Source organism: Dendrobates tinctorius, unplaced genomic scaffold (genome assembly GCF_039654945.1).
Source record: "Dendrobates tinctorius isolate UK_male_01 unplaced genomic scaffold, ASM3965494v1 ptg000103l, whole genome shotgun sequence".
In the NCBI taxonomy this organism is placed as follows: Eukaryota; Metazoa; Chordata; class Amphibia; order Anura; family Dendrobatidae; genus Dendrobates; species Dendrobates tinctorius.
In genome coordinates, this window is record NW_027361771.1 from 1,592,501 (window position 1) to 1,617,727 (window position 25,227).

The 25,227-nt window shown below is 43.8% G+C and overlaps 1 protein-coding gene across 7 annotated transcripts in view; it reads left to right on the forward strand.

Moving 5' to 3' along the window:
- UNC13D (unc-13 homolog D) overlaps nt 1-25,227 on the forward strand; it is a 152,694-nt gene that overhangs the window by 51,651 nt on the left and 75,816 nt on the right. For 4 of the 7 annotated variants that reach the window (XM_073587917.1, XM_073587916.1, XM_073587919.1 and 1 more), the window contains exons 3-9: nt 4,524-4,619; nt 8,329-8,436; nt 9,442-9,501; nt 9,720-9,786; nt 9,903-10,095; nt 11,702-11,746; nt 12,599-12,667. In XM_073587917.1, the coding sequence (XP_073444018.1) occupies nt 4,524-4,619; nt 8,329-8,436; nt 9,442-9,501; nt 9,720-9,786; nt 9,903-10,095; nt 11,702-11,746; nt 12,599-12,667 (638 nt within the window). The remainder of the gene's footprint in view (nt 1-4,523; nt 4,620-8,328; nt 8,437-9,441; nt 9,502-9,719; nt 9,787-9,902; nt 10,096-11,701; nt 11,747-12,598; nt 12,668-25,227) is intronic. The other 3 variants (XM_073587922.1, XM_073587920.1, XM_073587921.1) reach the window with 1 other exon arrangement.

Sequence of the window (25,227 nt, forward strand, 5' to 3'; positions counted from 1 at the left end):
ATAATAAAATATAATAATTCTATTCAAACATACTGTATTTAGAAATACAAAGTATATACCAAATAATTACACTGCAGGGTAAATCTGAAAAGCATGACCAGTCAAATAGTAAACATGAGCCTACAAATAATGAAAGTCCTTCAAGTATTCAATAATATACTGACAACCAATATCAACATCAATTTCTAATGTATGTGTGTGGTTGCATATAGGTATATATATGCCAAATAGCTTTGTATTTGTGGCATTAAAGAGTATCACATATGTATATATATATATATACACCTCTGGCAAAAACAGCAAAATTTTCAGCTTGTCTGATTTTTCTCTTTTTAGATATGTTTTTGAGTAAAATGTAAATTGCTCTTTTATTCTATAAACTCAAATAATGCTAAGAAAACAAGTTCATAATCATTTAGAAACAACAATACTAATGTTTTAACTCAGGAAGAGTTCAGATATCAATATTTTGTGGAATAACCATGATTTTTAATCCCAGCTTTCATGCGTCTTGGCATGCTTTCCACCAGTCTTTCACACTGCTTTTGGGTGACCTTATGCCACTCCTGGTACAAAAATGTAAGCAGTTCTTCTTTGTTTGATGGCTTGTGACTATCCAGCTTACTCTTGATTACATTCCAGAGTTTTTCAATGGGGTTCAGGTCTGGAGATTGGGCTGCCCATGACAGGGCTTTGATGTGGTGGTCCTTCTTCCACACATTGATTGACCTAGCTGTGTGGCTTGGCGCATTGCTCGCGGGCAGGGTCCCCTCTCCTTATGTACTTGTGTGTCCCTTGTCTTATACATGTTTATTATACTTGTCTATATTTCCCCTTTTCACATGGAATAAATGGTGCTATATAAACGCATAATAATAATTGTCCTGCGGGAAAAACCAGTCCTCAGAGTTGGGGAACATTGCCTGAGCAGAAGGAATCAACTGTTTTTCCAGGATAACCATGTATGCAGCTTGATTCATACGTCCTTCACAAAGATTAAACTGCCCAATTCCATCCCCAGATCATCACCGATCCTCCTCCAAATTTCACAGTGGGCAAAAGACACTGTGGCTTGTACGCCTCTCCAGGTCTCCGTCTAACCATTAGACGACCAGGTGTTGGGTAAAGCTGAAAAGTAGACTCATCAGAGAAGATTACCTTATTTCAGTCCTCTAAGGTCTAATCCTTATGGTCTTTGGCAAACTTCAGCCTGGCTCTCCTTTGCCTCTCATTGATGAAAGGCTTTTATCTAGCTTTACATGACTTGAGCCCTGCTCTAGAAGCCTGTTACGAGCTGTTCTTGCCGTGCACTTCACCCCAGCTGCTATTTGCCATTCCTTTTGTAGGTCACTTGATGTAATCCTACGGTTGCTGAGTGACATTTGAATAAGATGACGGTCATCCCAGTCAGTGGAGAGTCGTTTTAGCCCTCTGTCGGTCTTTAGCTTTGTTGTCCCCAATGTCTGCTGCTTGTCCTTGTTGTAATGGACTGCCATCTTAGAAATTTTAAGGATGGAGGCAACATGACACTCACTCTATCCCTCTGCTAGTAAACCCAGATTTGAGCCCTTCTTCTCCTCACTCAATACTTTTCTTTTCAACTCCTTTGGCATGGTTAAAAGTTATTTTTTCATTCCTATTACTTTTGGGATATTACTAGCACTTGTTTTGCCATCCAGCATGTCCTATTGCAAGAGGATTGTGAACACCACAGAAGGGTTTTTTTTAGACCAGGTTCACATTACGTTTAACCAGCCTGTTCAACGCATAGCCTTGATGGGCTGGTTAAACGGTATAGCATAGCGCGATTGCGTTATGCTATACCCGCTAGCGCTGATGATTCATCAGCGCTAGCGGTGACGGAGCCTCAGACGCTGCAGCCCGCGTCCGAGGCTCTGTCACTGAATGACGGTGCATCGCGAACGCGTGCCACTTTACGGCTTGCGTCGCGATGCGCTCGACAATGGGGGTCTGTGGCAGCGTTAACAGACTGCGTTACACCGTGTTATGCTGTGGTGTACTGCAGTCCGTCTAATGGACTGCCATAACGCAGTGTGACCCCGGCCTTATACTTTCCTTTGTTAAATAAGATTTGGTTCAGGTGATCACCTAATCAGTAGCACATTAAAGTGAAGTATGTCACAGAACACAGCAAAATACTTTTGGGACATAGTACTTCCGGCGCATGCGCACTAATGCTTTTCGGTTTTGCCCGCAGTTGGGCAAAGCATACTGCCCACGTGCAGGAGGCAATTTGAATGCGCGCGCGGGGGACCTGTACGCGAACAATGCTATTCACAGAACGGAATGCGTACAGCACGCCGATTTTGGGTGGAGAGAGGGATGAGAACCAACGCCCATCGGACTGGACCGAGGATATTTACATACAGTGCGGGGGCAATATAAAAGGTTTTAATGGGGGATTCATGGGGAGTCAGGGGTTTTCACAAGTAGTTGGGGAATGTATAGCTCACACTCTATTAGGTGATATTTTTAGTTGATAGGCCAAAAAACTGGTGACAGATTCCATTTAATTAGAATGAAGTGTACTCTGTTTGGAATTCAACTGACACTGGAATGGAATGGCTGTCAGACGTAGAAAAGTTATTATTATTATTATTTATTGTTATAGCGCCATTTATTCCATGGCGCTTTACATGTAAGGAGGGGGATACATAAAAACAAGTACAATAATGTTAAACAATACAAGTCATAACTGGTACAGGAGGAGAGAGGACCCTGCCCGCGAAGGCTCACAATCTACAAGGGATGGGTGAAAATACAGTAGGCGAGGGTAGAGCTGGTCACACAGCGGTTTGGTCGATTGGTGGTTACTGCAAGTTATAGGCTTGTCGGAAGAGGTGGGTCTTCAGGTTCTTTTTGAAGGTTTCGATGGTAGGTGAGAGTCTGATATGTTGTGGTAGAGAGTTCCAGAGTAGGGGTGATGCGCGAGAGAAATCTTGTATGCGATTGTAGGAAGAGGAGATAAGAGGGGAGTAGAGAAGGAGATCTTGTGAGGATCGGAGGTTGCGTGCAGGAAAGTACCGGGAGACGAGGTCACAGATGTATGGAGGAGACAGGTTGTGGATGGCTTTGTATGTCATGGTTAGGGTTTTGTACTGGAGTCTCTGGGCAATGGGGAGCCAGTGAAGGGATTGACAGAGGGGAGAAGCTTGGGAATAGCGGGGGGACAGGTGGATTAGTCGGGCAGCAGAGTTTAGAATAGATTGGAGGGGTGCGAGAGTGTTCGAGGGGAGGCCACAGAGCAGGAGGTTGCAGTAGTCAAGGCGAGAGATTATGAGGGCACGGACTAGGGTTTTTGCAGATTTTTGGTTGAGGAATGAACGGATTTGTGAAATATTTTTGAGTTGAAGTCGGCAGGAAGTGGAAAGGGCTTGGATATGTGGTTTGAAGGAGAGATCTGCGTCAAAGATTACCCCGAGGCAGCAAGCTTGTGGGACTGGGGAGAGTGGGCAGTCATTTACTGTAATGGATAGGTTTGATGGGGGGGTCACGTGAGATGGGGGAAAGATGATTATGATTTATAAAACTGTGCAGTGGTCTCTTAATTTTTGCCAGAGCTGTATATATATACACCATTATAAAAAGTGCATATAGCGCCCATATGTCTTGAGGATTGTGCACAGTAACCTACACACAGTGTCAGGTCAGCACCGTTATATATATATATATATGCATTCTTTGTGTCTATATCTATTCTTTCGTTTCTTCATTAAACCTGTCAGTGTGAGTTTACTGTATAGCGCACTGAATTGCCGGCTTTTCTAAAGGACACCGGGTGCGTATTTCTCACAAGTCACACATCTGGTCCGTGTGTAATGCGTTTTTTTTGCGCACCCATAGACTTGCATTGGCGTATTACGGGCGTAGTACGCTGACAATCGCAGCATGCTGAGATTGTCTCGGCCCGTAAAAAATACGCGAGAAATATACGGCTGATGGGAGCTGCTCCATAGAGAATCACTGGTCCGTGTGCAATGCGTTTTTTTAACGCCTCTCACTCGTCCGTATTTCTCTCTAGTGTGATGCCGGCCTAATACTGAAAATATTTTCATACAAAAGTTAGTAAATGTAAATACCCGAAAAAGATACTAATGTATATAAAGTGACATAAGTTTCCTTGATAAAGTGTTTAGGTGACGTAACTTCAAATTAATAGTGTGCAAGTACACATAAGTGACATGAGTACTGAAATTGGAGTGTAACAAATACATGTAGACATAATACATAAATACATGAATGCTTACAAAGACAAATCTCTAAGTAATTAAAGTGCATGAATTGAAATGAACAGTAGAATTTTTGCCATTTCAGAATTCAGTTGATTGAAATGCAATTCTCCCGTCATATGGAAACAATGGGGTCTCGCAGCAGATGCAATTCAACTGAGAAAATCATGTGATGTGTCTGTGCAGCCGTAGTTTTTTACTCAGACATGTTTTTTGTAGCCACTATTTTTTTTATTAGCCACTAACTTCTAACTGTTGACTTTCTTGTTGTAGGCCAGGTATGGAAAAAAGGCCACAATACGTCCGCCACAAAAAAAATCAACACCGGAGACCAATAGCGAAAGCAAACCAGTTTCTCCATCTGTAGAAGTTAGTATTGTGTTTGACAATGCATGGTTACATATTGTGAATGTTTTTGAGAGACTACATTCTGTGGGAATTATCCACAGTTCTCTCATTTCTTATTCTATGCCTGTATCTAGATCTAATTCGCATTGGCTCTTGCATAATGAAAGAAAATAGGTCACAAGTAACACCAAGGAGAGAAAGCTACCTTTAGACTGCAGTCAGACAGCTGTAGATTCTCTCATACAAAAGAATCTGGGTGATTATGCAAATGATACTCTCATCAAACTCTGATCACAGTTTGATCTGAATGACAGCTTAGCGTGATCTCATTCTCTTGTATGAGAGAACCGTAGCACAGGTGTGGAAAAGACGGAGAACTTAATTTCTCCATCTTCTCCATTCTGTAAGTCCGCAGAAATCGGACTGCATTCAGATGTCATCTGAGTGCAGACCAATGTTTTCTACATACTCATAAACCTGAATGTGTGAGTGGCATCCAATTTCGCGCCTCCTGAGGAAGTGAGTATCACGAAACGCGCGTTAGGGCGGCGGGAGAACCTTCATTAGACTCAGCTCAAATCTGTAAGTTGATTTATTTTTGCTCATTCCTTGATAATTTTGTGCTACAAATCATTATGACTCTTGGATGATATATTTCTATAATCGCACCCTATTTGTTTATAGCTTTTGATTTAAATTGTTTATACGCTGCTCAGCAGCAATTTATTCATAGTATGCACTGTTGCACAGCAATAGTCTAATTGCATCTTTATGCACCTTAAAGCTATAGTACATATTTTTTCTAAAGAATACCTTACATAACAAGATATAATTTATTTGTATGCCTGTTGGCAGCAGACAATATAGATCATGCACCTTATGACTATGAATGGGCACTCGATGTAAAGGCATATCACTTTATTTATTAAGCACTTTTGTAGTGTATATTGTTTACAATCATTCTGCACTTTTTTTTTCTTTAAATGGCAAACTAATTTATTGCACATACTATTTTTTTTTATCTATTTATGACATTTATGTACTTTATGTGAGCCAATGATGTATTAAGGTTTCTCCAGACTGTTATTGGATTTGCGGCCTCTGCAGTCTTTTTTAACATCATGTCTTTTTCATATGTTCAAATAAAGATCTACTTATTTGTTATCCGGTATTTAAGCTAATTTGTTCTCTATGGTTAATCAATACCCATAAACCTGAATGTGTGAGTGGTATACGACTTCAAAGTAAAATTTGCAGCATGCTGCAATTTTTTCCACTGACAGATTCTGTCACTGAAAGAAATCATGCGTCATAGCACTGGTCCGATGTATACGCTGGTGTAAGCGTGCCCTAAAATTCAATGTCTGACCCTTTGGAAAAGGTGCCTACTCTAACGAGGTGATACTTGTGACATAGTTGAGTTCAAGAAAACGAGTTTGCATTCTTTTCTCCAATACAGCATTACTTCTAAGGCTATGTGCACACGCTGCGGATTCACCTGCGGGTTTTTCCGCACGGATCCGCAGGTAAAACCGCAGGTAAAGTGACCTGCGGTTTTCCTGCGGTTTGGTCTGCGGTTTTGCCCTGCGGTTTCACACCTCTACTATGTTAAAGGTGTGAAACCGCTGCGGAATCCGCACAAACAATTGACATGCTGCGGTTTGTAAACCGCAGCAAAACCGCGCGGAAAAAACCGCAGCGTGAGCACAGCGGATTTGAAATGCCATAGGATAACATGGTACTGTACCATGTCTGCGGAACTGCTGCGTTTCCGCAGGGCCAAAACCGCTGCGGAAACGCAGCAGAATCCGCAACGTGTGCACACAGCCTTAGAGTATGTGCCCACGATCAGGAACTGCTGCAGGTTTGATGCTAAGTATTTATGCAGTCTCAAACCCGCAGCGGCCATATGTTACGGCATAGTGGATGGGATTTCTAGAAATCCCATTTCCACAATTTGTCCATAGTCGCCTGTGGATCATCAGCGGAGACTGACATGTGGCGTGTCTTTCAGGACCGCAGCATGTCAATTTCTCTTGCGGAGATGCGAGTCTCCACAACAGAAATTACACCAATAGAATGTATTGAATGCAGTAAATCTGCACGGTTCAGTGAACATATGCGTATTTACCTGCGTTCAATAGACGGCAGCACGTTGGACACAGTGAGCATGCACTGCATCCAAACCGCTGCTAGTTCCAGATCGTGGGAACGGACCCTTAGACTCCATAGTCAGCTGATCATTTCAAGGAGCACCTCCCTCAAGCTGTAATACTCATGATTTACAGCCTGAGAATAGTGTGTGTCCGTACCCTTATAGTCCAGAGCAGCATTCCAAGTTCTGCTCTTTGTCATTGTAAACAGTTGACAGTTTTCCCAACATCACATGTACAGTGTTGTTATGAGAACTACACTTTAAATGGAACTTGTCAACTGACTCATGCTGCCCAAACTACAATTTCAGCCAGGTATATTTTATTCTGTGACGCTCTGGCATTCATAGAAAATATACTTTTAAAGATCCGTCCACAGACAAAACTAGTCTGGCGATGCCCTGGCAGACTCTCCCCTGCGCTGCTAAAGGTGATTGGCAGGTCTCCCTTAATGAGAGACCTGTGAAACACTCGCAGCATTGCTGGAAGAAAAGCGGCTTTGGCATAACATAACCGCACTGGTCTCTTCTCCAGTCATGGTCCCTGACCCAATCTTTAAGGTATATTTTCTCCTAAACATCAGCGAGTTAGGCCGGGGTCACACTGGCGAGGAATACGGACGAGTGAGAGGCGCTAAAAGCACGCATGAGACACGGACCAATGATTCTCTATGGGGTCCCTCGCACCAGTTGTATATTTCTCATCCGTATTCTATGGTCCATGCCAATCGCAGCATGCTGCGATTGTCAGCGTACTACGGCCGTAATACGCCAATGCAAGTCTATGGGTGCGCAAAAAATACGGATTACACACGGACCACACATGTGACTTGCGAGAAATACGCACCCGGTGTCTTTTAGAAAAGGCGGCAATTCAGTGCGCTATACAGTAAACTCACACTGACGGGTTTAATAAAGAAATGAAAGAATAGATATATACACATAGAAAATATATATATATGCATTCTATGTGTCTATATCTATTCTTTGGTTTCTGTTAGAAACCCTGTCATAGGGCTCCATTATATGTCCATTTTGCAAGCCTGCGAGAAAATCTCGCCATACGGATTACATACGGATTACATACAGATGCAGACATGCGCAAAATACGCGACCACACCTTGATTACGGATGACATACGGAGCACTATTTAGGGGTCTGTCATCCGTATTACGCTTGTAAAATACGGAGCGTATTTTGCGCAGGTTAGTGTGACTCCAGCCTTACGCATGTAAAATACTGACCGTATTTTGCGTCGGTTAGTGTGACCCCGGCCTTAGAGTAAAATACACCTGGCGGCATTTGTGCTGCCAGGATTTCATTCATGCTGTTTGGAGAACACAAATCAAATGACAGGTTCCCTTTAAATAATTTAAACCATTAGAACACCCTGTGTTCTGGCATCTAAGAATGTTGAAGGATTTCAGCTCTGAATCCTGTAGGATTGTCAATGCAGTTCGGTGGTATGATACTGTACATGATGTGTAATTGGAAAATTGCTAAACTTTTTCTTGATTCATTAAATCTCCAAAGTTTTTTTTCTCTGTTATAACATATTATTATTGACCATTCTCATAGCGAAATCTATTGTATGGAGAAGCTCTGTATACAGTCATACACAGAATTGGGATGTCAGAGCCACACCATATATCGGATAATGACCAGCTATATGAATATCTTCAAATGGTAAGAGTCAAATGTTTTGGTGGTTACAAGGGATAAAAAAGGAATTATTATACTACTACTAATACATCTGAACCGATATAAAAAAGGTATGTAAACTGCCACGGTCCAGTCCGATGGGCGGGGCTTATTCACCTGCTCCCCCCTCCCTGTCTTGCTCTACACAAGAAGAAATGCATAGAGCAAGACAGGGAGGGGGGAGCAGGTGAATAAGCCCCGCCCATCAGACCGGACCGTGGCAGTTTACATACATCTGAACCGATATAAACAAGGTATTTCTGCATGAAAGGTGCGGGGTCGGGGAAGCAAAAGTACTAAGAGAATCCTTATGTGACACACAATTGAATTATATCATTATATGATATCTCAAAAAAGGGGTGACAGATTCCCTTTAATAGGGGACCAAGCCACACGACAGACTAGTCGGACAGGCGGGTCTCCAGCAACTTCTGCCCGCTTGCATCTCTGAAGTGACAGGTCTGTCCAGATAAAAGCTTGCCCTGTCACTCCATCACAGTGGATGGAAGAGGCGGCCAGGAACCCCTCCTGTCTGACTAGATTCCCGCACGGCTCGAACTCAGGCAGCATGAATAAGCTGCTAGGCTCCCTTTAATACATTTCGTAAAAAAAAAATAAATTACCAAACATTTGTAAAAGTGCATTTTAATATAAAAACTTGATTTAGGGTAGTTTCACACTTGCGTAGGGCAGAGCTGCGGAGGGCTGCGTAGTTCATCCATTAAGCCCCACCCACTGCCGCATCTCTTCCATTCAGCTCCGCATGCATTGTTTTGACGCTGTGCCAAATGCAACATGTTGCATTTTGTTGCGGTTGGCAAAACGACGCATGCAGAGGCATCCGCATACATTCGCATGGACTGCGTACCCAATGTTAAAGATAGGTATGCAGGATGCATGCCCTATGCCCTTGCCCTACGCAAGTGTGAAACCAGCCTTAAATAGTAGGTAATTTTCTGATGACAGCAGTTTCTCCTATATCTCTTTCAGGCCTTCAACATGGAAGCTGCAGAGCACAATGCCATCCTTGAAAGTGTAAAAAGTCTTGAGGTAAATCTAAAGATTATTTTGCCGATGACATGTATATGTGAGATAATTCTGTTAAGATTTGGGAATCTGTGGAAGACTTTTCTTACAACTCGAGCAAGCAGGAAAAGTGCATCAACCCAGACAAAGAAACAAGGTTGAGTCCTCAGAGAGAACAGGCCTTTTTCCTATGAGGGAAGATGGGCAACACCTGAAAATAACCTATTTGTCTTCTGTTGTAGCCCCCAATTTTCTGTGTGAAAGTTACAGTGAAACAAGCTAAAGGAATTCTTGGGAAGGATGTCAGTGGTAAGAGAACATATGATGACATAGACTGATTCGTATATTTTCATAGTTCCATACAATTAGTCTCAGTCAGCCTGACAAGCTTCATTCAAATATCTTGTTTTTTTGGCTATATCTAGGTTTTAGTGATCCCTACTGCATGCTGGGAATTGAGAGCCGAGCTGACACTCACTCCAGAGACAGTAGCCCCAATCCTGACAAGAAACAGAAGCAGAAGGCAGTAGTCCGGAATACGTTACCTGAAGATCAGACCCACAAGACACAAGTGAAGGTCCAGACCTTAAATCCTGTATGGGACGAAACCTTCATTATGTATGTACCTTTTTTTTATTCTAATAAGAAGTGAAGTTTCTAGCCTTGGCTACAGTTTGATAATTACATTTATGTTGTCTTACTGCTTTTCTGTTTTTCCAATTGCCGTTTTGTATTTTTCTGAATACGTCAGCCTACTAGCATTATTAAAGAGAGTCTGTCAACCCCAAAACTCAAATTAAACCACTTATACATTCATATAGCGGACTTCGCCCTATAAAAGTCATACTTGTATTCAGGGCTGCCACTAGGAATTTCGGGGCCCCATACTGGCAAAATTCTCAAGGCCCCCTTGAGACTCCACCCAGGCTCCACCCCAGCCCCGCCTCCAGTCCTTGAACTGTCCACAGTCCCACCATTGTCTCTTGGAAAAACTCCACTTCTCACCAATCACACATTAACGGTTCCCATCTCCAGATCACACATATAGCCGGCAGCTTTTGTTTTGGCCAAATAGTTTTTTAATCTGCCACCACGACAAGGTAGACTCTTTTGGCCGGGCCCTACTCTACTGTAACCTATTAAACATTTGTTAAAATATGCAATTTAGGTATATTTTTATTTATTTTTCAATTTTTAAAATGACCAATAATATCACATATGAGGGACAAATACCACCGCACCATGACCAGATACCATATTACCACCACATAGTGACCTATAATGCCACATACAAGGAACAAATACCACCACACCATGTCCAGACCACATGTTACCACCACAGTGACCGAATAATATCACATACAAGGGACATATACCGCCGCACCATATCCAGACCACATATTACCACCACATGGTGACCAATAATACCACATACAAGGAACAAATATCAACACAACATGACCAGACCACATATTACCACCACACAGTGACTGAATAATAGCATATACAAGGGACAAATACCACCACGCCATGACCAGATCACATATTACCACAACATAGTGACCAAATAATAGCACTGAATACTACAATGCTGATCATTAATAAAAAAAAATCAATACCTATCACCACAGTAGGATACTTCCGATACCCCTTCTTCATGCTCCTGCTATGATGCCCCACAGCTGCTCCACCACGAATACACAGTCCGATGCCTCAAGTCTTCCCGCACGGTATGCCCTCACAGTCCCGTGACCCCACCCAAACAGTATAATGTGTGGGTATGTTTACGCATAAAAAAATTGCTGCAAATTTTTTCTGCGTCATAACTGCAGCAAAATCTGTGTGTTACAGGTTGATTTGCTGGCGATTTTGTTTCAGATTTGCCATCGAATGGTTGAAATCCAAAATTAAATGTAATTACTTAGTTATATAGTTAGCGTTTGAAAAAAAGACACATTGCCCATCAAGGTCATCGGAGATATTGTCATGCTGGGGATTTTCTGCTCATAAATTTTTCTGCAATGTGTAGATGAAATTTGCTGAAATCACTACTGCATAGCTGGTACAATAAAACTCTGCAAATCAGCATAGGACAATGCACGGCAAATGCACAACATATTTCATACCTTTTAGAACTTTTAATTAATCTTTAAAGGGATGAAAGGCAGAGGTCCAATTCAGACCTTTTATATGGACATAACACGATTTACGGTCTTTATTTCAGGGAAGTCGATGATATACAACATGCACGCTTTCAGATGGATATGTGGTGAGTGCTGATTCATGTTCTCAGGCAAAGCTGCCACAAAGAATTTAGGGTCACTCCTTGCGGATAAAAAACATATTTATGGTTTAATTACAAAAAGTTTTAAATCTATTCATACTGGAATTATTAGTATTAAATATGTAGTAATAGCACAATTTCATTTGGATCACATTCCTTATTGATGCTATGGAATTGTTAGTAGCAGAAAATACTGAACGGTTGAATGGATGTCAGGCCTGATTTGCTACTATATGGGGATCTTAGGGCAGCTTATGGAAGAAGCGTGGTGTGGCAGGTCAAGACATTGTGGGTCATGAAAGTGGTTGTAGAATGTCTGAAACCATTGTCTTAAACCACCATAAAGCTGATGTATGGATTGGGAGTGTGATTTGTTCTTACTAACAAAGGATTCCCTCCATACCTCCCAGCAATCACACACTCATGACCTAAACGGGGAATAGGTTGTCAGTGTTGATTCTAGGAAAACCCTTTAAAAGTGCACACAGGTAAAACTGGGATTACAATGCATTTGGAATAGTCAGATGATGTGTGGGATATTTTATAGTTTTGGGCTCTAGAAAAAACCTTTGGTTGGCAGCTCTGTGTGCTCGTTCCCATCACGGACGGGTGCAGGGGCTACCTACTAATAAAAAGGGCTGCAATTTTTTTGGATTTTCATTGGTCAATGTGTTGTCACCTAGATTGGTACGTAACACGCCATTAATGTTTTATTAGTTAGAGGTCACTCATTAGCAATACATTTTACTTTTTCATATGCAGAGGAAAGTCTACATCTTCTCTACCTACAGTAAATCATAGTAACAGCTTTTATATATTAATTGGCATCTCTTAAAGGGATTCTGATGATGTGGAATCTGTCAGGAGCAAGCTTGGGGAGTTGACAGACCTTCATGGATTAAAGAGGTAAGAGACTAAATCATAGTAGGGCGCCTAACTAGGTTTACCAGCATACTCTTCAATTTTTTTTCTGGACACCTGACCCAAAATTAATTTATGGCCCTGAAATTTCATTAACATAAACCATGTCCATTTTAAAAATCACGCGTCCATGCCACACCTTCAATATAATGTCTCAGTACTCTCTGTTCTCCTTATTGGTCCCTATTATTATATTTTATCATTTATTAGTGCACCCAGTTGTTAATTGCAGCAATGCAGTATCATAACCCCCTCCTTCCTATAAAGTGAGTCAGTTTTAGGATTATAACTAGAGTTGAGCGACTTTTGGTTTTTTAGGGTCGAGTTTCGTTTCGTGAAACCCGACTTTTCCAAAAGTCGGGTCGAGCAAGATCAGCCGATTATAGGGAAAAGTCGGGGTCGTCCCGAAACACGAAACCCAATGTAAGTCAATGGGGAATAAAAGTCGGCAGTGAGAGGAGGACAGGAAACACACCTACAGTGCCCATTTGAATGCCAAAAGCATCAATTCTTCTTACTTAAGCTTGTCAACCTTAATTAACTTCAGAATACAAGTTACGCACTGAAAAATGGGGGTTATTTGGCTAAAGTTGTGGGGGGGTAGGGCTGGCTCCAGGTTTTCATGTGCCCTGGGCGAAAGAGCGCCCCTTTAGCACATACCACAATTCATCATGCTCCGATACGGCAGAGAAATAGCGGTATAGTACAATGAAAAATACTTCACTTTTTACATCTCATGACGAGGCCCATCTATTTCTCCATACAGAATCATTGGTCCCATATAATGTTTGAAACAGTATATGATGAGCTCCACATAATGCTACAGTATATGTTGGTCCCCATGGATGAAGCTCCACTGTCTTATGGGCCCAAATAATGCTCCAAACATAATGGGCCCCATTTCTAATGCTCTAGTGTATAATGGGCCCTGTAAATGCTGCTCCAGTGTCTGATGTCCACCTTTGGAATGTTCCAGTGTATGGTGGGCCCCATCTATCATTCTCCAGAGTATAGTGCTCCCCAAAAATTGCTGTCCCAACATTGAAAACAATCAAATAAGTCTCCTCGCTAGGGAATCCCTGTACTAGTCTGGACTCCTCGTCGTCCCCATCTTCCATCTCACTGCACAGTATTTCAACCTTGCAAATGCTGTGATCCTGAGCAAGCAGGGGGGGCCCACTCGTTGGCGACGGCACTGCCACAGGGCCCCTGATAGTACGGTGGTGTGTCTGATGGCGGGTGGGACGAACCTGCGCTTTCATCTGCAGCTTCCTCTTTGTCACCGTGTAAGATGGAACTGTATATGGGAAGGGTAACCTGAGTTTCATCAGGGTCAGGCCGTGTAGCGTGCGAGGAGAATGTAGTGGTCTGGGTCAATGTACCAGCAGATTCATCGAGCAGTGGCTGGGCATCAGTGCACTTGTGTCGCCCCCAAGGAGTACGGTCGCCACAGTGGCATTACCTTCCTCCTAGGGAGTGTGATGTCATGCTTGGGAGCAACGAAGGATCTCTCTAGCAGGTTAACTGATTGGGCGGCGTTATTCCCACGAGTCATGACCCTCCAAACAGCGTTCATGAAGGCAAAGTGTTTGTTTTACGTGGGCAGTATGGTTGCAAAGCTGAACCTTAAAGGAATGTCCAGAAGGGCACCACCAGGAGTGGAGCCTACGGTTAAATTCGACTCCACCTGGGAAACCTCAACCATGCCAGCTACAGAAAAGATGCACACATTGCAAGCTTAATTCCGTTAACGAACGAGAGTCCATCATGCCCCGCGGTCCGAGTCCGGCTTACTAGAGGGACACGTGAGGCTCTGGCGCATGAGATTGGCCAATAACTGGTGTGTCATGCCCTTACATGTCCGTGGCTGCATGTGCGCTACACTGAAAAGGCCAGCGTTTGTCGCTTACAGGTGCAGATAACCCGCTTAACAACGTTAGTGATAGGGATCACTGATTACAATTATTACCCGCGAACGATGATTTCCCAGTAAGTGCAGGTCAACCGCAGTTCCGGAATTAGGCCTAACCGTCATTCCTGAAAAAATGAAAAACTTACGTGTGCAAACCACAGGTGCTGTAGCTTGCTTAACAGCTCGCCAGCCGTTCTCACGCCCAGTATGGATTACACGTGATTGCACAAAGGTGAGAAAGGGTACCGTATCCCCGGATAACATGTATGGATAGCGTACACATTCAAAATATATGTCAATACATCAGGAGGCAGGCTCAGACGGTGTTAGGCCCAGTATGGCTTGCACGTGATTGCACAAAGGTGAGAAAGGGTACCGTATCCCCGGATAACATGTATGGATAGCGTACACATTCAAAATATATGTCTATACATCAGGAGGCAGGCTCAGACGGTGTTAGGCCCAGTATGGCTTGCACGTGATTGCACAAAGGTGAGAAAGGGTACCGTATCCCCGGATAACATGTATGGATAGCGTACACATTCAAAATATATGTCTATACATCAGGAGGCAGGCTCAGACGGTGTTAGGCCCAGTATGGCTTGCACGTGATTGCACAAAGGTGAGAAAGGGTACCGTATCCCCGGATAACATATATGGATAGCGTACACATTCAAAATATATGTCTATACATCAGGAGGCAGGCTCAGACGGTGTTAGGCCCAGTATGGCTTGCACGTGATTGCACAAAGGTGAGAAAGGGTACCGTATCCCCGGATAACATGTATGGATAGCGTACACATTCAAAATATATGTCTATACATCAGGAGGCAGGCTCAGACGGCGTTAGGCCCAGTATGGCTTGCACGTGATTGCACAATGGTGAGAAAGGGTACCGTATCCCCGGATAACATGTATGGATAGCGTACACATTCAAAATATATGTCTATACATCAGGAGGCAGGCTCAGACGGTGTCAGGCACAGTATGGATTTGACGGCCCAGACTACACAGCGGAGGAGCAGGGAGAGGTAAAGATTGCAAATGCTGGGGCCCTGCCCAAGCAAGGGGGGCCCACTCGTGGGCGTCGGTACTGGCACTGGGCCCCTCATAGTACGGCGGTGTGTCTGACGGCGGGTGTGCACCACCACCGTCAGAGACACTTGATTGCACTATGAGGGACCCTGTGCCAGTGCCCGCGCCCAAGAGTCGGCCTACCCACCTGTCCAGGGCAACGGCACTCGCACGGTGTCGTGCGCTAGGTGGTGACCCCGGCCATGGGGGGGGGGAGGCAGCACAGTTAGGGAGTTTTAAAAAGTGTCATATGTTGATGTTGGACATTCAGCTGATGCAAAAGGCGAAATAGGTCAAGTCCCAGGAAGAGGTGGACCAGAGCAAGCCATTTTTCTGTCACCCTATGTGTCATCAGGGGAAGGTGGGACAAAATCCTTGGAAACCCATTCATGGTTCATTTTAATGAAGGTTAGATCATCCACATTTTGGGTTGACAGACGGGTCCTTTTTTCTGTCAGGATTGATCCAGCTGCACTGAAGACTCTTTCCGATAGCACACTTGCAGCTGGGCAAGCGAGCTCCTGTAAGGCATATTGTGCCAATTCAGGCCAGGTGTCCAGTTTAGCGGCCCAATAGTCAAAGGGGAATGACCTGTGTGGGAGAACATCGATATGGGAGGAAAAGTAGTTTGTAACCATAGTTGACAACTGCTGTCTCCTGTCACTTTCCATCGATGCAGTATTACCAGTTGTGTGAGCGGTACTTGAAAAATCAGTCCACAACATTGTCATGAAACCCCTGTCTCCAACGCCACTTCTGCTGTGTGCACCATGAACACCTCTGCCAAGCTGCCCCCGGCCCGTACGGCTCGTGTGAGAACCATCACCGCTGCTGTGTGCTGGGAATGCCTCAAGCAACCGATTTACCAGAGTTGCTTGTTTATTAGCCAATATTAGGTCAAGGTTCTCCTGTGGCATGATGTTTTGTAATTTGCCTTTATAGCGTGGATCCAGGATGCTGGCCAACCAGTAGTCGTCATCGTTCATCATTTTGGCAATGCGGGGGTCCCTTTTTAGGATCTGCAAGGCATAATCTGACATGTGGGCCAATGTTCCCGGTGTCAATGATGCACTGCGAGTGCTGGTTGGAGGAGCACTTTCTGGCAAATCCATATCCCTCCAGTCACGCACAAACCCTGTACCAGACCTTGCCACGCCAACATTTTCACTTGCCCCACGAGATGCATCCTCCTCCCCTAAGTAATCATCCCCATCATCATCCTCGTCCTCCTCTTCTTCCTCCACCTCGTCCAGGAGAGGTCCCTGAGCAGACAATGGCTGAATGTCATCATGGATTCCCTCCTCATCAACATTGGCTGCAGACGCCTGCTCCTTAAGGTGCGTCAAAGTTTGCATGAGCAGACGCATAAGTGGGATGCTCATGCTTAGGATGGCGTCGTCTGCGCTTACCAGCCGTGTGCATTCCTCAAAACACTGAAGGACTTTACAGAGGTCTTTCAGCTTCGACCATTGCACACCTGTCAACTCCATGTCTGCTCTCAAAGTGCCTGGCCGTGTATCCACCCACAAATGCATTATGGCCTGCCTCTGCTCGCACAGCCGCTCCACCATGTGCAGGGTGGAGTTCCACCTTGTTGCAATGTCGATGAGGCGGTGGTTGGGAAGGTGGAGCAATCGCTGCAGCTTCTGCATACGAACGGAGTGTACAGGCGACCGGCGGATGTGCGCGCACAGTCTTCGCACCTTCTGGAGCAGGGCTGTTAACTCCGGATAATTTTTGAGGAAGCACTGCACCACCAGGTTCAAGGTGTGAGCCAAGCAAGGTATGTGGCTGAGTTTTGAAAGGGCTATGGCTGCCACAAAATTACGGCCGTTATCACTAACTACCTTGCCTGCCTCAAGATGTACACTGCCCAGCCATGACTCAGTTTGTCGCTTCAAGTACTCGGCCAGCACCTCGGCAGTGTGTCTGTCGCCCAAACACATCATCTGCAACACAGCCTGCTGACGCTTTCCACTAGCTGCTCGATAGGGGGACACCTCGTGTGCAACAGTGGCAGCTGCAGATGGAGTGCTCGTACGACTGCGCTCTGTGGACGAGCTTTCGCTTCTGGAGGAGGAGGAGGGTCGAACGCCTACAGCCAACTGTTTCCTATACCGTGGGCTAGGCAGCACTGTTCCACCACCGCTGTCCCCTGTGGACCCTGCATCCACCACATTAACCCAGTGCGCAGTGATGGACACATAACGGCCCTGGCCATGCCGACTGGACCATGCATCAGTTGTGAGGTGCACCTTTCCACTCACTGACTGCTTGAGTGCATGGACAATGCGGTCTTTTACATGATGGTGGAGGGCTGGGATGGCTTTGCGAGAGAAGAAGTGGCGACTGGGTAGGTCATAGCGTGGTACTGCATAGGCCATGAGTTCGCGGAAAGCTGCGCTTTCCACCAACCGATAGGGCATCATCTCAAATGAGATTAGTTTGGCAATGTGGGCGTTCAAACCCAGTGTACGCGGATGAGATACTGAGTACTTTCTTGACCTACTCATAGTGTCTGGGAGAGTGAGCTGGACTTGAGAGCTGCATATGGTGGAAGTAGCGGTGGACAGGGCGGACTGAGAGAGGGTTGATGATGGTGATGGAGTTGGTGTTCTTTCTGATGGCCTAGATTCAGTATTTCGTTGATATAACAGTGGGATTCCCTGACTGCTGTGGCCTTGCAACGACACCTCAACATTTGCTGCTGTGCTAACCGGTGGGCTTACAGTGGGGGAAACAATGTAGCGTCGCTGACTACCTTCTTTGTGATCAGTTGCACATGTGGCACTTGAGGTTTGGTGTTGTGTCCACGCTTGCAAGTGCATGGTGGTTAAATGTCTAAGCATGCAACTGGTATTCAAATTTTTCAGATTTTTCCCTTGGCTAAAGGTCTTTGCGCAATTCTTACAGATAACCTTGGCCTGATCATGAGGATTTTGTTCAAAAAAGTGCCACACTGCACTCTTCCTACTTTGGCAGACATTTTGCGGCCTAGCACGCTGTGATCTTTTGACCCTCTGGACAAGCTGTCCAGCAACTCTTTTGATTTTTGGAACCTGTCTTTGGAGTGCTCCGGGCCTGCCAGATAACAGCTGTTGCGATGTCGATGTCTGCTGTGGATGCTCCTCATCTGAGCTATTGGAAGCAGCACCCTCTTCCCCCAATGGATGCCAATCTGGGTCAACAACTGGGTCATCCATCACCTCCTCTTCAATGTCATGTGCACATTCCTCTGTGTCACCGTGTATGGTGGTATAGTGTGCGGGAAGGGGCACCTGAGTCTCATCAGGGTCAGAATCTGGCTCTGTACACTGTGAGGACAATGTAGTGCTCTGAGTGAATGTACCAGCAGAATCATCTATCAGCGACTGTGCATCAGTGCACTCCATGTCAGATTCATCTTGGCCTGGGTAATTCACCATTTCACTTGATAATCCAGGCATGGTATGTGAAAACAGCTCCATGGAGTAATCAGTAGTATGGCCTGCGTCATCCTTCAATCTTGGTTGGGGTGAAGGACACAAGGAAAGGTGTGGTTCATGAACATGAGCCTCCAATGACGACTCAGTGCTTTTACTTTTTACAACTTCAGAAGAGGAGGCGATAGAGCTGGAGGCTGAGTCAGCAATGTAAGACAAAACTTTTTCCTGATGCTCTGGCTTTAAAAGCGGTTTGCCAACTCCTAGAAAACTAAGCCTTCGAAACCTTATGGAGCCAGACGATGACGCAGGCTCAACACCTCCTGCATTCGGTCCTATTTTGCTCTTGCCACTACCATCAGATCCACCACCAACACCATCATTACCAGCTGCCAACCCCCGCCCAATTCCACGGCCTCTTCCACCAGCCTTCCTCATTTTTTGTAGAAATGTAGACAAAATCCAACAAACTATATAGTAATGTAAAACAAGGTACAAGGTGTCTATAGGACAGGGGAGATTTTGAATTACTGGACACTTATGGATTGTGTGAGGCCCACTGAATATCACAGCGCTATGTCACAGGCTCGATGGCACAGGTGTGAAAAAAGTGACTACAGGATAAGGGAGATTTTGAATTTCTGCACACACTAGTGGACACTGGACACTTTTGGATTGTGTGAGGCCCACTGAATATCAGAGCGCTATGTCACAGGCTCGATGGCACAGGTGTGAAAAAAGTGACTACAGGATAAGGGAGATTTTGAATTGCTGCACACACTAGTGGACACTGGACACTTTTGGATTGTGTGAGGCCCACTGAATATCAGAGCGCTATGTCACAGGCTCCATGGCACAGGTGTGAAAAAAATGACTACAGGATCACAGAGATTTTGAATTTCTGCACACACTAGTGGACACTGGACACTTTTGGATTGTGTGAGGCCCACTGAATATCACAGCGCTATGTCACAGGCTCGATGGCACAGGTGTGAAAAAAGTGACTACAGGATCACAGAGATTTTGAATTTCTGCACACACTTGTGGACACTGGACACTTATGGATTGTGTGAGGCCCACTGAATATCAGAGCGCTATGTCACAGGCTCGATGGCACAGGTGTGAAAAAAGTGACTACAGGATAAGGGAGATTTTGAATTTCTGCACACACTAGTGGACACTGGACACTTTTGGATTGTGTGAGGCCCACTGAATATCAGAGCGCTATGTCACAGGCAGAAATTGGCTAGTGTATCACAAACTACAAGGTGTATGTAGAATTGGGCAGAATAGGAATCTCCCTAGAGTGTAGGTCTGTAAGAACGGAACAAGTCCTCCACTTATCCTTCCACAGTGACACACAGATAGCTTCACTGTGGCCGTGATAACAGCCGTTACACGGTACTGAGAGGAGCATGCACGTACACGGCTGTCCGGTGTACGTAAAATTGTCAAGCTCCGTGTTTTTTAAGTATACGGACTGACACACGCTGTCTCTCTATAGTTTTGAATGTGATCAAACAGCAAATATATTTAACTGTTTGAAAGCTAGACAAAACTAGTAGGTGCAGGTCTGTAACAACGGAACATGTCCTCGACTTATTCTCACAGAGTGACACACAGATAGCTTCACTGTGGCTGTGATAACAGCCGTTACACGGTACTGTGTGAGGAGCGTACACCGCTGTATGGTGTGAAAAAATGCACGCTCAGTACCTCAGCAGGACAAAAAAAAAAATTGGGATTGCTTTTAAAAAAGCAGTTTGCAGAGCAGTGGGTAAACAGCAATGCAGCTGTCAGGAAGCCTTAGAAGGCAGCCTAACAACCAACACCGCTGATCCACCACAATATAGCCTCCCCTTGCACTGCACACATAGTAACTGGTGTGTTGTACAGGCAAAATCGCTAGCAACAGAAGCAGTTTTTTTTTCTTCTTCCCTGCCTAACGCTCTCCCTACAGAATCAGCAGCAGCAACCTCTCCCTATGCTAAGATCGGCAGAAGTAAGATGGCGGTCGGCGTGCACGCCCTTTTATAACCCCTGTGACACCCACCAAAGCAAGCCAATCACTTGCATGCCCTTCTGAAAGATGGTGGTGACCCCTGCCTATGTCATCACGTTGCTCACAGTGTCCGTGGATCCTGATTGGCTGAAAAAGAGCGCAAAACAAACTTTTGAAACGCGACTTTGGCGCGTAAGTCGCCGACCTCGTGGCCGACCTCATCCTAGGGTCGGGTTTCGTTTCATGAAACCCGACTTTGCCAAAAGTCGGCGACTTTTGAAATTTTTCAACCCGTTTCGCTCAACTCTAATTATAACATAAGACTCTTAAGGCGCTAATACACATTAGACTAATGTTGGTCGAGCCCCTCAGCAGTGCAATGTGTATGGGGTTGCCGGCTGTATGAACATAGGGGGAGTTGTCAATCGGGCATGTCTGATTTCAGATTGTCAATTGCATTTTTCTCCTGGATATAAGCCGATGGTCAACATGTCAGCTGGTGGCTTTTTCATAGAGAAGAGAGCAGCACTCAGCCGAAAAAGTGCTCATGTGTGTGGTAGAGTTGGCTGAGATGACTATTGGCCAAATGATAAGCCGAAGTATCGTTTGGCCGACAACCATCTCGTGTATGGTAGGCTTTAGATTTTGAAAACTCGCTCTCAATCTTCTTTTAGGCTTATTTGTAAGTACCATACTGTAAAAATAGTAGCTCTTCTCACCCTCATTGGTCATAAATTAGAGAATCCTCCTGTTAGATGTATACTAGAGTGCCCTGTTCTTAGAGTGTTTGCTCTGCTCAGCACATGCACAGTACAAACTTTGGATAAAAAGAAAAATACAAATCACGGGCATTGCTTTTTTTTGTTTTTACGAGTTATAGCCATATCAAATTCACCGTGTATAATTTTATGTTTTTACTACCGTGTGTAAAAGTAAAAAATTAACAAACTCGCAAAAAATTGATTTTGTTCAGTCAGCAGAGTTGAATGAGAGCATGTTTTTTTTTTCTTTTCTGTTTTTCAGGATGGAGCTATAGCTTTTATTGATACCATTATGGATTCTATTAGACTTTCTCATCTGTTTTTATTCCATTTTTTTGTGTAGCTGGTAAACAAATTACAGTGATTCTGCCATTTCGATTTTTTTTTCATTTCAGCATTCACATGTTCTGTGACAATATCAAATATGTTTATTAGTTTCCACATTCTACATTTTGCTATCTAACTTTTGGCGATGAAAAAAGATATACTGTATATATAATATATTCATGTATGTATATATTTATATATGGTATATATGTCTGTGTATATATGTCAACAATTTTCTGCGTAAATACATTTCTAGAGGTGCTATTGACATGATGTTTTCATCAGGTGTCTGTAACAACTCATTCAATTCAAACAGGCAAAGAAATCAAACAATGGAAGTCCATAAATCAAGTTGTATGTAATAATGAGAAATGACATAGGGAAAAAGTATTGAACACATGAAGAGTGGTGCAAAAAACCGTGGAAATTAATCACAGCAGCTGAAATCTATCTGTAATTAGAAAGCAATCCTGCCACTTAGTGAAAAAAAATATCAGCTGGTTCAACTGATGGCCTATAAAAAGGTGTCTCATTACCAAGGTGTCACATAACAAACATCTCATGATGGGTAAAAACAGTGAGCTGTCTCAACACCTTTGCAACCTTATTGCTGTAAAACTTACTGATGGCATTGGTTACAGAAGAATTTTGTAAGCTACTGAAGGTCCCAATGAGCACTGTTGGTGTCATAATCAGTAAATGGAAGAACATAATTTCACCATAAACCAGCCACAACCAGGTGCTCCCTGCAAGATTTCAGACAGAGGAGTGAAAAAAATTATCAGAAGAGTTGTCCAATAGCCAAGTACCATATGTGGAGAGCTACAGAAAGCAGGTATAATTGTTTCAAAGAAAACAATAAGTAATGCACGCAACCTCGATGGCTTGTATGCCCACTCAACATGTAAGACTCCATTGCTAAACAAAAAGCATGTACAAACGTGTTTAACGTTTGCTCAATAACATTTAGACAAGCCTGTGAAATACTGGGAGAATATAGCCTGGTCCGATGGGACCAAAACTGAGCTTTTTGGATGCCGTAATACACACCATGTTTGGAGGTAAAAAAAAAAAAGGTTGTCACCCAAAAACACCATAGTACCAGTGAAAGTTGAAGGTGGGAACACCATGGTGTGGGGCTGTTTTTCTGCATATGGCACTGACAAACGTCACACAAATTGAAGGTAGAATGAATGGACAAATGTACTGATACATTATTGAAAAAATATTCTACCATCTACCAGGATGATGAAGCTGAAAAGAGGGTGGACATTTCAGCAAGACAATGATCCCAAACACACAGGCAACAAAACTCTCAATTGGTTTCATAGAAAGAAAGTAAAGCTGCTAGAATGGTCCAGCCAATAAAATCCAATAGAAAATGTATGAGAGGAACTAAAGCTCAGAGTCCAGAAAGGTCCACAGAACCTTCAGGATTTGAAGAGTATTTGTGTAAGAGAATGGGCCAAAATTACACCTGAGCAATGTATGCAAATATTTTCTCCATCTAGGAGGTGTCTTGAAGCTGTTATTACCAACAAAGGCTTTTGTACGAAGCATTAATTAAATTTCAGCTATCGTGTTCAATACTTTTTCCTCTGTCATTTCTTATTATTGCACATAACTTAATTTATGGACATCTATAGTTTGATTTCTATGCCTATGTAGATTGGATGGGTTGTGTTACCGACATATTGTGAGAATTTTTATGTCAATAGAATTAAATGTATAAGTAATGTCAAACCATGACTATATACAGAAGGATAGAGTGGGATGCAAGGTATACGGGTACTTACAAGTGAAAGCTGGTAAGGTGCCTGCCCTGCTGCCCCAACGTGTTTTGCCCTTTCTTTGTTAGGGGGCATTGGGGCAGCAGGGCAGGCTCCTTACCAGCTTTCACTTGTAAGTACCCGTATACCTTGCATCCCACTCTATCCTTCTGTATATAGTCATAGTTTGACATTGCTTATACACTTACTGCCAGACTTTGCCTGCATGACATACAAGATAGTATTTGAACTCACGTGATGACTCTATGGTTCCGTGCTCCCCGCACCACAGGCTTTTAAGGTGAGATGGTCTTTTCTTCTTTTTTGAATATAGTATTACATCAGTAATATGCATTGCCTGTTTATCTACCAGCAGACATTTCCTTCACAATATATATGGCAGTATTAGACCAGTAATAATTTATGGTGGCTAGGAATGGTTTGGTCATATTATGTATAATACTTGAAGTTGTTACCTAAGGTAAATATTTTTTTGTGTGGCATTAAACATTTTTTTAGCTAGTATTGGACACCTTTTTATCCCTGCTGTTAGAGGCACTCTGATTTGTCATTGTTTTTAATGTATTATATAATAAAGATTTATTTAGATTTAATATAATCTGAACTTTTCTGGGCTTAATTCATGCCTGTGAAGTAGGTGTTGTTTTGCTACATTAGGACTTTTGACCTTTTTATTCGTAGGATTCCACAGGTATATTTTGTATTACATGTAGTATTTTGTATGATCTCTATAATTTTTAAGGACAGTACCAAATCTTCTAGACATGGAATGATCTTTTTCCATTCTTCAAGAACAACCTCTTTTAGAACCTGGATGCTGGATGGAGAGTGATGTTCAATTTGTCTCTTCAGAATTCCCCATAGGTGATTATTGGCTTCAGATCAGGAGACACACTTTGCCACTGAATCACTTTCACCCTGTTCTTCCTCAGAAATGCAACAGATGTGTGTTTTGGATCATTGTCATGAAAAATGCACGACTACCAAGGGCACGTCTTAGGGTTCTTTAGTGGAAGACCCAAGAGTGGACCCTCTGGGTCGTGGCTCTAGAGCCCTCAAGGGCGAGAGGACCAGGTGATGCCACCACCTATACAGGGAGTGTTAGGGGCATGTCCAAGAGAGATGAAACCACAACAGCCGGAGCCAAAGGGGCGACTCAGGGCAGAGCAGAGATGGTATGAAGGAGGACGGGGTGGCTGGACAGGAGGAGATGAACTGAAAGAGAAGGTGCAGGGACAGCGGCAGAACCGGAGAGAC